At 41.2% G+C, this 13,189-nt stretch overlaps 1 protein-coding gene across 2 annotated transcripts in view; it reads left to right on the forward strand.

The window, feature by feature from the left end:
- ccser1 (coiled-coil serine-rich protein 1) overlaps positions 1-13,189 on the forward strand; it is a 123,298-nt gene that overhangs the window by 76,322 nt on the left and 33,787 nt on the right. Inside the window, exon 11 of one of the 2 annotated variants that reach the window (XM_067612138.1) lies at positions 8,570-8,602. The exons of the other annotated variant lie outside the window; for it this stretch is intronic. Coding sequence (XP_067468239.1) covers positions 8,570-8,572 — 3 coding nt within the window. The 3' untranslated portion in view covers positions 8,573-8,602. The remainder of the gene's footprint in view (positions 1-8,569; positions 8,603-13,189) is intronic. 2 annotated transcript variants of the gene reach the window in all.

Here is a 13,189-nt window from a genome sequence, read left to right on the forward strand (position 1 = left end):
ACCTGACAGGGACAGCGCCAGGTGGACCAGAGCTGTCTGAACTTTTGTACATTCATTTGAATTGTAAATACATCAACTTTTTGTGATTAAGTGCCTTGTAAACATACAATTTCATTTGTTGGATGTCAAACAAAGTTAGTACTTGTGTTTGTGTCTTTGTGTATTGCAGGGGTGGTCCACTTGTATACACTTATAGTGTGTACATATATATATATATATATATACATCAGTGGCGGCTGATGACTCAAGAAATTGGGGAGGACAGGAGGAAAACCAACATGGAATCTTACAACAAACTGCATCAAACTATATCATTGTCCCACCTGATGAAATCGTGGGGGGGGCGGGGGGGGGGGCAATTTTATATGCCAATGAAACTATTTGCTTGAGTGGTGAAAAGGCTGCTTCTTTAAAGACATTTAGCATATACATATTGTCTCTAAACAAAGAGGAGCTCAGTACAGAGCACGGATCAACTACAATCAGTTACACCACTAGTTAGGCCTAACACTTGTTATTCTAGTCTGTTACTTTACGCTTATTACCCAATATACCGCTCGGCTTAAAAACGAACTAAAGAAACTGTCAGAAGCAAGTAGCCAGACCTCTTGCACTCATTCACTAATCATACAACATCAACAGGTGACTGAAAAACCACTCAATTAAAAACGAATGAATGAGTGAGTCCAGACAGCTCACTGTAACAAGCAAACTAACGTCACCCACAACACATTATATGATCTCAGCTGCATTCTTGTTAAGGAGATAAATTCACACAAAAGCCACACAGAGACATTAAACCGTCAGAGATTAAATTTGCGACCAAAGAAACAGAGAGAGAGAAGCTGTATCTGACTCACATTATCTGACGTCTTCTTTCTTTCATGGAGATGAAGTATTCATGTTATAACATCCATTTGTGACTTGGTCATCTTGTTTGTTAGTTAACAGAACTTTATGGCTGTTGGTTAACCAGTCTGATATCATTAGCAACAATGACAAACAAGCTAACTCTCCTGGTTGTTTCTCCGGTTGCTTCTCTCTCCAGCCTCCCCGGCAGCGTCCTGCTGCTGCTGCGCTGTCCAGTCCAGATAATTTCTCCCGTTAGCTTAACAACAGTCCTCAACAGTCCTTCCATGGATGTATAAAGAGTCCTTCAGGCTGCTACAACAAGCCAGCTGTTGCATCGGTTAATGCAAGGAGCTATCTACTGCTGCTACTCTGCCTTACAGTGGAGAGAATTGAAGATGAAATTTGGAAACTATCATTGGACCAACTTGATGTCAATATTGCATTCTGGTTGTTGATTGGTAAGGGAGGATGTCCTTCCTTGGAGCGTCATTTTACGTGTCATGACCAATCACAGATTAGCATGAAAAAAAAAAGAAATACTTCCTATGTAAGAGATCCTGCCCTGCAGAGGTCAGCAGGCACCCATCCTCCTCTGTCCCCCACTCCACCTCCACCAATTGCGCCTCCCCCCACCACCACTTCACACACTGCCCTTTCTCCTCCCGCCCTGCAGGTGTCGCTGTTGAAGCATTTTAAACAGAATTTCAGTAATGGATTTTTTCAACCAAATATTCTTTTTTATATTTTGATCTCCCTTTTGCCTATATATATATATATATATATATATATATATATATATATATATATATATATATATATATATATATATATATATATATATATATATATATATATATATATATATATATATATATATATATATATATTGGAATGGGTAGCAGGTGGTGGAGAGAGAGAGCGAGACCGAGAAAGATTGTGAGCGTGGGGTATGCAAGCCTGCCCAGTGGCAGTCATGCTGAGATGAAAGATTCCTATACCCAGGTGGAGGTCGTATGCCGGAGGAAGGGTTGTATGTGTGTGTTTTGCACATGTGTGTAAGTTGTCCCTTCTGGGGTTGAATGAGGGCAAGAATGATTCCCTATTATGACTGTGTGTGTGTAACATACAAGAGGCACATGTTACATGTGTGGCTGTATCATGTCTTTGATCCTCTGTTTTGGGTTCCCGTTGTGGTTCCCTTGTTGCCTGCCTCAGACAGGCAGATGAGAAAGTACAGGTGTGTGGGTGTGTGCATCTGCGGATGTGGTTTCCAGCTAGAGACAGATATTGTCAAGGTAAAAGTGGATACATCCAACTGGCCCCTGCCATCTGCAGGTGGTACTTTTCCGAGGATACAGACTCCAAATCATCCCCCAACAACCACGCTTCACTGCCACACAAGATCCACAGTGGTGGGAGCTTTCTGTGTGGGGGTGTGTGTACATGCATGAGGCTAGCTCCAACGCTGGCTAGCTGCCAGATCACTTATCTAACTCTGATCCACAACGCTACTCGCTGTGACTCCTAATTATAGACAGAGGCACTCAAACAGACACATATACACACAGTCTCTACATGCTCTCCTGTGTACCATTCACACTAATGAGGCGCTCTCCCTGAGGAAGCAACCACACTGCTCACGGCTTCTTGATAGAGGCCACCAGGACCACCCTCTCTTCCAGCCTCCCTTCTAGTTTTCTAGTGAGATAGTCAGAGAGAGAAAGTTACGCTCATGCATACGTATAGACAGACACAACGACCAAGGGAGGGAAGATTAGTTAGATAGAAGTTGGAGTGTAAAGAGAAAAAAAAACCTGATGCTGAGAGAAGTATGAGAGCTGAAGAAATGCAGTGAGAAATGGAGCAAAAAAAGAGGGGATGAAAGAAAGCTGCCGTGGGGAGTGGAGAGAGATGAGAGAGACGGACTGCCAAGAAGTGAAGAAGCCAACAGATAGAGATCAGGATGAGGGAATGGACGGCAGGGGACTTGGAATGGCTTGTGAGAAGAGCAGAGAAGGAGGAGAAGAGATGGAGAATATTTGTTCTGTTTACTTATTGAGATCCAGGATGCATGATCACAATCCGCCGGCAGTCCCACAGGCTTTCTCTGCTTCCCTCTATCTTTCTCTCTCCCTCCCTCTCCTTGTTTCCTCCTTTATCTCTCTGTGTTTCCTTTCCTCTTCTCTTTGTCCTCCCCCCACCTCCTCCCCCTGTCATATTACAACAGGGTGAGGATGGCACTCAGTCAAATGCTTAAATCCTTCAGGATTGGGTTCAGGATGCATTAGCATGTTATACATCGCTGTGCAATATGTTGTTTTTGATAAAAATTATCCTTTCACATAACACTGAATGACTTACTGCTTTAAGCCTAAATCTGGATTTGTTAAGTCTGTGCATTAACAAGTTATTTACAGCTGCCTAGCACACCTTTTTTCAATGAATCCATTTGGCATTGGGGAAAAAAAAAGTTTATTTTCATGTACACAAAAAAGTAAACCTCAGTGCAAGCGACAACAATACAATCCATTTCGCTTGCCTTATGTGTCCCTCAAAGCTGGATGAAACATTCCCAGGCAACAGGCATCCATAATTAGGTGTTCGGTGTGTCTTAACTATTCCTTCTTCCTGTGCCCTCTAAATAACTTTATCAAGTAACACCACTCCTGTCTACCACCGTCAGAACAAAGCAAACAGAACAGGACAGAAGGGACTGTGGTGGCGACTGCTGCGCGCCTCTCATCCCGACTAACCCCACCTAGCCCCAGGGGCAGCACATGGGAGAGAGGGGGTTGTCAGCAGAAGGTGTGTGTGTGTGGGTTTGTGTGTCTAAGAAAGAAGAGAAGGGAAAGAGAAAAAGTGTACGTGCTTGTGTAGGAGTCTCTGATCTGTGCCCCCATATATGGCTCTCTCTCCCTCGGGCAGGGCATAACAGCACAGGGAGGCGGGCACCTAACTGGGCACAGATGGTACCGACAGACAGACAGGGACGGTGGCGACATAAACATGTTAATAAATAATTATCTGAACAATGACACTGGGTACACCAGAGTAGGCGGAGGGGGACAGAAGGACGGGAGGGGAGAAAGAGACCAAGGAGGGAGGACATGAGGGAAGTGGAAAGATGAGGACAGGATTTGAGAAGGCCAGGAGAAAGAGTGACAGAGAGGGTAAAGGAATAGGACAAGATGGCAGGATGGGATGGGGGGAGGAGGTGAGGACAGAAAGAAAGCTAGGTGAACAGTCAAGTCAAGGACAAAGGAATGAAGTACCGAAAAAAAAACAGACTAGGTCAAACCTAGTATATGGCTGAACCATACATGGTCAATGTGTGAAACTGTGGCCAATTTGTTACAGGGATAGTCAGTGGTAGTGTCTATAATGTGAATTCCTGGATATTAAATGTTCATCTGCAATTTTCTATAGTGGTCCCAGTAATATTTGCTGGTAAAGTGTACTGAAGTAGCATATCACATGACATAGTTAAAGTACAATTGAGTAAAAAAAAAAAAAAAAGTTGTAAATGCATTTGCAAGAACAATACTTTCCACTCATATCTTGGGATGTTTGATTTGAGAGAGAATTTATTTTAATTGTATGCCTAATTATACATATTCTAATTACCTATCTGTTATCTCCCCCTGCTCTTTCATCTGTTTCTATCTGCGGATGTGTTTTGTCAGAGTGATTGTTATTTGGGGTGCTTTAACTGTGCCCTCTCCCTTGTGCCTCTGTGCACCTTTTTTCTGCCTCTTTCTTGGTCGATGATCATGGAGGCTTCGGTGGAAATTGTAAATGAAAGTTTTGATCGTATTTTGGGTGAAAATTCAGGGACCTCATCTCCACCCAGTTACCACAGTCAAATCAAGTGCACATGTAGAGCAGCCACCCAACACTAAACAGATATAGGCTAACACATGTGAGTCACATGTTTGACCTGCAAGACTCATGTTTTAATGCTGCTCATCATTTGTGATGAGAAAATGTCAGAGAAATAAAAACTTTGCATCCTGGTATTAGTTCAGTTATAAAATCCAAACGCACCACGGAGCGTCTCTCTTGCTGGCTGCTGACAGCACTGCCAGCCGGAGAGTCAGTCACACTGGTAGTAGAGGAGGTGACGCAGACAAGGAGTCAGTTAAACAGGAGTGTAACTGACTTGACTGCATTCAACACTGGAGCTGAGAGCGTCAGAGCTCGGAGCAGGAAACACAGTCACTCTGCGTCACGCTGCTGTCCTCCACTTCCATCATCTCACGTCGATTCGACCAATGGTGTAATTTCATCTCTCACTCACTCACTCACGGACAACCACGGTCCATAGGGCTGGTCCATGGCCGGTCAAGCCAAAAATACAAAGGGGGCTATGGGAAAAAATAAAATGTACAAGCACCACCGCTGTCGACATTACAGACACAATAGAAGAATGATAAAACAAACTAAAGAGTAAACCGGTGGGTCTTGAGCTGCTTTTAAGTGTCCACAGATCTTAAGTCCAGTGGAAGGGATTACCAGAGTCCAAGGGCTACAACCTCAAAGGCACAATCTGCTTTTGTTTTATGTCTGGAGCTCTTATAGAAGAGTAAAAATTATTGGGCAGGGTTACGGTGGAAAACAAAATGGAGAGATCAAAAGGAAAGTATGACAGGAAATGGAAGGTAAGGAGAGCAGAGGGAAGGGGATCAAGTTGAGAAAAAAAAAGACTAAGTGACAACTATAAATTCACTAAGATAAGGTAGGAAAGAGGGTAAAGATGGTGGGGAGGGGGTGAAAAAAGTGGAAAACATGACAGTAGAGAAAAGAGGGAAGTCAGACACTGTACATGAAGAGGAGCAGTGAAAGGCAGATGAAAGCAATACTGTTCAGTGATTTAAGTTTACTGCGTGTGTGTTTCTTGCCTCCAAGTATGTGCGTTTGGTCTTCACCACAGCACACAAGTAATCCAACGTGTGTGTCACATTGCTGACCTATAACTGCTCTTATCAGTAATGAGTGAAGAGAGATCCTCTCTGCCTCTTGGCTCCTTCTCCTCTCCTCTCCTTATCAAACTCTCAGTCTTTCCCTCTGTTCCTATTTTTTTCTGCTGCCACTTGCTTCCCTTTCCCTCTATCATTTTTTTTTCTCTCCATCATTTTCTCTCCCCCTCCTGCTCCTCCCTATTTCCCAGCTTTCAGTACCAAACACCATATCTCTGGTCACATATTAATTTATTTGAGTAGCGGGTTAACATAATTAGGGGCCCAGAGTTTGATTGCAGCAGACTTGTGTGTGTGTGCGTGTGTGTGTGTGTGTGTGCGCCTGTGTGCATGCCTGCTGGCTCTCAGCCCCTTTAGATATATTCTCAAAGGTCGAGACCAGATTAACATTTTAACTCAGGCGTCAAGAGACATTCCTCCCTCTCCTTCCCTCACTTCCTCACTCCTTGCTCTTTTTCTTTTTTTTTTTTTTGCCATAGAAGTCATGTTTCGCTCCTCTAAAGTTCCCTCACTGTTTGATGATGCAGTCACACTGTGTTCATCACTATATTGCAAGTTAAGTGTATGCCATATTTTCTCTTTACTGTGGTGCCTTTTGCACATCGTTCCTTGCTTTCACCTTGAATGATTAATTCATAAGCGCTCCGATCCTCATTAGATATTCTGCAGCTCTAACCCTATCAAAGAAGCGAGTGCAGCTCTAAAATGGTCACACTTGCAGTGGATATTCTTTCTAATGGGAGAGTTCCTCTAAATATTCTATTCTGCACATTAGCCATTCACTACTTCTTCTTAGATAGAAGTATATATGGATTGCCGTATATGGCAATGGGCAAATAGTTTTGTTTTTTTTAGCATCAGTATTGTCAGAACTGTAGTTACAAAGCATGGTAATCTATTTAAGCTCTGTTTAATCTATTTATATCCATATATCTATTTATATATCTATTCATTTTAACTTCTCTCCCAGAAAAAAATCATGACAATTTGTTTAAACATGTAGTGAGGATGACAAATAAGTGAGAGGTTTACTTCCTTTCAAATGTCAGAGGATTTAATCTCATCTATAGGAAACCTCTTTTGACTTTGAAACACTGAATGCCTTTAAAGTTGCGTCTCTAAAAAGATTGTAGCTTACTGCTTTGTAGAGGACGGCAGCTGCAGTATGTTGGATTCACAACAGGTTAAACGGATTCCAGTGTGACCCAGTTTCACAGCAACAAAAGGTATCAAAGTGTCCATAGAAACTTTTCAAACCACTCCTGCAGCACGATCCACTCTGCTTTATGTTCCAAACACTCATATTTTCATCAAAGTATGCCTAAATTGACAGCCATTGTCACTGAGGTGGTACAAGGTTTACCTTATTGTTGTGGACCAACTTAAGCAGACGCAGTTGAATGCTTGTTGAAAGCAGGCATGCCATTTGATGTGTACGGTTTTCACCTATGTAGGACATCATAATATGCCTTATGTTCTGGTATTATATTTTTATTCTAGCCGCAGTGATTTTTGTGCTAATAACATGTTGTAATAACATTATTGTTGAACATAACATTGTCCTTAAGAGAGTCAAAAATACTTAGTAGCCTATTTGTCATCACCTATAGATTGGGTATGAGGCCATTTTACAGAAATCCTAAATTGAACTGGCATCTCCACTCCTCATCCTGTTGTCCTGGTCTTTGATCCTCCTCTCATCTGCCTCCATTCTCCTCTGTCCCTTTTCCAGACCTCCTACTGTCTTGGCGCCCTCACCAAGTGATGTTGTCCAGTTTACTGTCCTATCTCCTGCACTAATATTCGACTAATGCATTTTTTTCTATGTATGCGTGGTGTGTGAATTTATTATAAGCCTGCGTGTGTGTCTGATTGGATGTGTGTTTTGTGTATTGTGTGTTTGAGGATAAGATTGTAGTGCTGTATAGTGGCTGTGGTTTTAGCCCGTGCTATGTGTGTATAGCACAGGCCCTTTTCTTTGTGACTTTATTTACTTTTTTATATGTGGCGCACACACAAACACATAAAGGCAGTCACACCAATCTCTAATGTACTGTCACATGTAATCTCTTCGTAGTATTGGCTCTGTACATCATAAACGAGTTCAAGTACGCTTAGTCTCTTGAACACTCCTCTGAGAATCACAGCAATTCATGCGGCGGTATTGGGGCTCGCTTCTTTGTATGTGACTATTGTCTGTCTGTAGCCTATGTGTCAGTGATGTTTTCTAAATGGTAAAATGTTCACAGCTGATTTTTATTTTTGAACTGTGTCTTTTTCAGTCATTATTGTGCACTTTCAAATGTCTTTCTAGCACCATACACTGGAGCGAAATCATTATCTCCACCAAGACAGCTCGCACTCATTTTTGGTATTAGTCTTTTGTTATGCAAACATTTTCATTATCCACTAGTCACAAGTCAAAGAGTTCATCACAAACATATTCCTCTTTTTGCTGTTCTTTTTAGTCTCTGAAATGTGCTGTTCCTTGAGTCCACATACGGGATTGTTGTGTTTATATATGTGCGTAGGTTTGTGTCCGCATTTACCCTTGATGTTTTGTGTACTCAGACTTCCTTTACGTGCCTCCATGCTCCCATTTATGTTCATCCATGTGCTTGTATTCATTTCTGTATTCCATGTTCATGTTGCACCTCACTCATCTCACTGCGCCATCTCTCTTGTGTCTTCTCTTATGTTTTTCCATCCATACATGTCTCCCTCCATTTGTCTGGAAGCAGTAAGCAGCATGGTATGACGGAAGAATTAAACAGGTATGGGTGTCTGGGTTGGGTCACACTGCAAACCTGGGTCTGAAATTTGGGCTGTCTCCCAATCTTATTTGTTTTTATTACATTCCAGCTATATGTTTGATATCTTATCAGTTTTGTTACACAGACCACCGTCATAAAAATGAGTTATAAAACCCATATGAAGCTCTAGCTCTCTTTTTTTTAGTATTCCATTATTTTTTGTAATTGATTGATCTAGCCTTACAGGCTGTTGACTATGTAATGGTCTATTCGCCCTCTAGGCAGAGATCAGCTCACAACTGGCCCAGGTTTGTATGTGCCATCTGCCATCTATCCATCTATCATTTATCTAACCATTCATTGCTTAGCCTGTTTCTCTCCCCAATCAAGACAGCTGAACATTTGATTTACCTTCGTTATGGCAAATGTGACCTCATGGGTGTATTCCAAAGCAATCTAATTCTATGTAGGTCTCAGTGCTCTCAAGTGGCTCTCTCATCCCTGCCAAGTCTCTCCTCCTCTCCTCTCCTCTCCTCTCTCCAATATGGAAATCCAATTCCAGCTGTACAGTCCAACATGTGGAAGACTACAGAAAAAGAGGAGAAAGAAAAAGATGACATTGATGGATTATAGAACGACAGCCACTTGAGAATGTTGAGACACTACTTTTAATATTCATTGACTTGAGCAATGATTTAAGTGGGTAGTTTCTACAAGTAACAGAAAAAAGAAATCATAAAAACAGAAAAAAAATCATACAATGGTCTAATTCTCTCTTTGACAAGTTCCACACTAATACATTTCAATTGAAAAATGTTTTTTTGGGGTTTTTTTTTTTTAGCTTAAAAGATTTCCCGATACATTTATTAACTCAGACACCAGCTTCATCACCTGTCTCTAATAATACCATGTGAAAATTATACTTTGGTCATCTGATTATTAATGTACTTGAAATACCCTTAATAATCAGCGTTTATCATTTATTTTTATTTCTAATCAGCATTTATTATTTGTTGTCCTCCGTACATGATTTTCTTTTTATTTATAAAAATCAATCTGCTTGACTCAGCAGTGATTTGCATGCCATAACTACCTGTCTACAGGTAATTCATACTGAGTGAAGTCACACGTTGGCCATTTTGAGTAATGGCAGGTGATTTGCATAGCTGTGATTACATTGTGGCAGAGTTGCGTGTCATATCTCATCTCAAGTCAAATTTGTCACTATATCTAAATCTAAATCTGCCGTTGAACTGCACTCCACACATCATGCACAATTTATTAATGCATCTGACGTACCTGAACACATTTATTAATCAAAAGAATTACGTTTTGTTCCTGGAGATGTGGACATATTGTTCCACGGTATCACTGTTTTCCCTTTCGGTGTGACTCAGCTATCATCTACCATCTAGCTATTTTGGGCTGATGATGCTGTGTTTGTAATGAATGTCACACTGTTTACAGAGGTACAATGTAAAGGTCATTGTGTGGCTCTTATATAAAGCAACAGTTTCTCAATATCAGCTCACCAAGTAGCACCTTAAGTTCAGTATTTCACTAAAGCTGGTCTTCCGGTATATTTGGAGCCATTTTGATAATTTCATCAGCTGAACAAGACTGTGTTTGACAACATGCTCAGGCAGATGACAGCATCCTCTTTATACATTACCCTATATTGGAGGAAATTGTCCGAGTGAGTCTGATGTGAATTTTTAATTGGCCAGTCAAGACACAGAACAATGCTGGGCAAATGATCTAATGAGGAGAAAGCATGGAGGATTGTTATCGTAATCGGTTTGGAGCTGCGTGAATGTGCCTCTGATTGGTGTCTCCATACTGAATATATCAACACTGAGAAGAAGAACATGCCACTCAGTTTGTGTCATGTGTGTTTGACATGATGAAAGTTACTATAGAAAAGTTTTTATTTGACCTCAGCTTATGATGTGACATGTTTTTGCAGCGTTGATGATAAACAAAAATAATCTGTAGCTGACTGTATGAGACAAATGCAGAAGACAGCAGAACAATGTGAATCACCAGACGCCGAGATGATGGTGGTCAGCTTTCAGGCAATAATAAAGCCAGTTAGATGTACTCTGAAATTAGAGCAGGAGCATTCAGTCCTGTCCTTTAGAATTACAGAGGATCAGAGGGAGATAAAAACTGAGGGCACACAATATTAAGTTGAGAGTGCTGTGGCCCTCAAAGCCCTTAGATTCCCCTAACTCTCCGTGTCCGCCCGCCGCTGCTACCGAGTTCACTGGCTGATTGATTTGTTCTGGTCATATGAGGATACATCTGTTCAGTCAGACTGTTTTTAGAAATGAAAAACTGATGGATTGATTGATTCATCTCTAGTATTAGAGGACAGCGCAATGGACTTTGACCAGATAATTTCATGAGCGGATATTGAAAGGTGTACCTGTGTGTCATGCTGATGCATTCGAATGTGCATGCGTTACTAAGCATCTGTATATTTTCCTTGTGTGGAGATGTGTATGTGTGTTTAATGGTGTCCAAATTTGGGAATGTGTGTGAGTGTGAAAGTGGGAGAACAGCTGGTGTGTCTCAGTATGTGGGGATCTCAAGGGGAAAAGACTTAAGATTATCCTTAGAGCACAACAGGAAGCTACTTAAAGTCTCCTTGAAACTAACCAAGCACTTCCTTTAGCTACAGTACACTTTCCTGGGCTTGAGGAATTCAGGCTGTGCCTCAGCCTCAGGTTCTCTCTGTATTTGGTTATTTATTCCGGTTGTGGACATTCTAGTGTGGCTGGGCAGTTGAAATTATTTTATAATTTTAATAATTCATTCGTAGCATTATATGGCAAAATCTGCTCATTTTAGAAGATTTATGCTACATGCACTTGGAAATGTTTTGGCAACATTAAGTAACAGCCAGACATTTCATACAAAAGCAAACGAAGAACAGAGCTGATCTGTATCTAGCTAGGCAACGTGAGTGTGTCTGCATGATGATGTGTTTGCTTACGGGCAGAATAAAATAAATAGAGTGTCTTGTAGCGCAGTGTGTTCTCGTTGGTAGCATAACAGGCACATACATGTTAAATATTGTCTCTCTGAACTCTTCCTCTCCCTCTCTTGTGCACGCCTGCTCATTCCTTCATTACTGTGGTAGAGCAGGTCTTTATTAATGAAGGGACATCTGTTTCATTAAAGCAGAAAGATGCCTGGGAGTGAGAGGGATGGAGGGGGTCTAAAGAGGAGGACATGCAGGGAGCAAGAATGAGGGAGGGCCAGACCTGGAGAGATGGTGGGTGGGGGCAGGGGTGTTAAGGCGGAGTGAGGAAAAAATGAAAGGGAACAGAAGAAAAAGTGAGGAAGAGATGCCAGACATTTAGACAGGAAATCTCCTCATAAAGATTGATACAGTGTAGAAATGGGGACTGCCCTCACACGCATACAGTTACATGTAAACATCACATGTTTCTTCATATAAAAAAAAGCTACCACAGCGATAAATTCCCTCACAAACTTATGCTGCACTGAGCCTGTATGAAGAAGTAAAGCACTTCATTAATCATAATTATGGGATGTAGCAGGGAGGATTAGTGAAAATAGTGCCAGCAAGTAGCCACTTTCATGGCGAATGTAATAGAATAAAATAAAATAGAATAGAGTGATTTCAGGTGTGTCACAAATTTCTTAGGAACCTCAGTTTATAATTGCCTGTGCAGAAATTAGAGCCGTGGTTTAACGAACAGGCAGCAAAAATAAGACAATTCTGTAAAACTTTGTTTAAATATATAAGTGTAAAGTGGTAAATCATTATCGCCTCTCTTTTAAGTTGACAGTCGTAAAGAACAGTGCAAAGCTCTGGGTCATGTGCACAAGGGCATTGAGGCGGAAAAGAAATCAGGCTATGTTCACCCAGCAACACATATTTACTGATATGTTTACATGTGTCCAAAAGGGACACATGAACAACAAGAAGAGAACAATTTAATGAGCAAAAATTGCCCACATGCGTTGAATTTGATGGCGACAGCCAATTTGTACATGTAAAGCTGTTCACGCCTGTGGGCCGCCATTGTGGCAGAGGATGTGTGTGTTACATTTCCTGAAATAAGCAAATAATTGTGGCATCTACAATAATAAGGATGTGCAGTGAAATAAGATATAATAATCATAAAATAAGATACAAAAAAATAAAGAAGGTTAGGGTAGAGAGCATATCAAATGTGAAACGTCAACATAGAAAAAGGAACTAAGTGGAATAGGTGTGAAATAGTACATTTTAATTGTCCTTTTTTCAACCACAAATGGGTGATTTAAGAACATGGTGACATACTGTATATGGTAGGAAACAAGGAGAGCAGAAAACAACACAGAAAGGAGCAGTAGAAAAGAACGGGGATGCTTAGAAGAGAAAACAAGGTGGAACTTGAATCAAATAAAATGAAAGACAAAGAAAGAAAGAAAGTAATACTGAAGCGGAGAAAGGAGCGATATAGGTGTTGTGCAGTGTTGAGGTCAGCTATAGACCACACACACACACACACACACACATGCACACTCAATGGCCAAGGTCAGACAGAGTCACAGTAGGATCACAAGATCCCTACAGAGGACCATGTTATA

Source organism: Thunnus thynnus, chromosome 2 (genome assembly GCF_963924715.1).
Source record: "Thunnus thynnus chromosome 2, fThuThy2.1, whole genome shotgun sequence".
Lineage (NCBI taxonomy): Eukaryota > Metazoa > Chordata > Actinopteri > Scombriformes > Scombridae > Thunnus > Thunnus thynnus.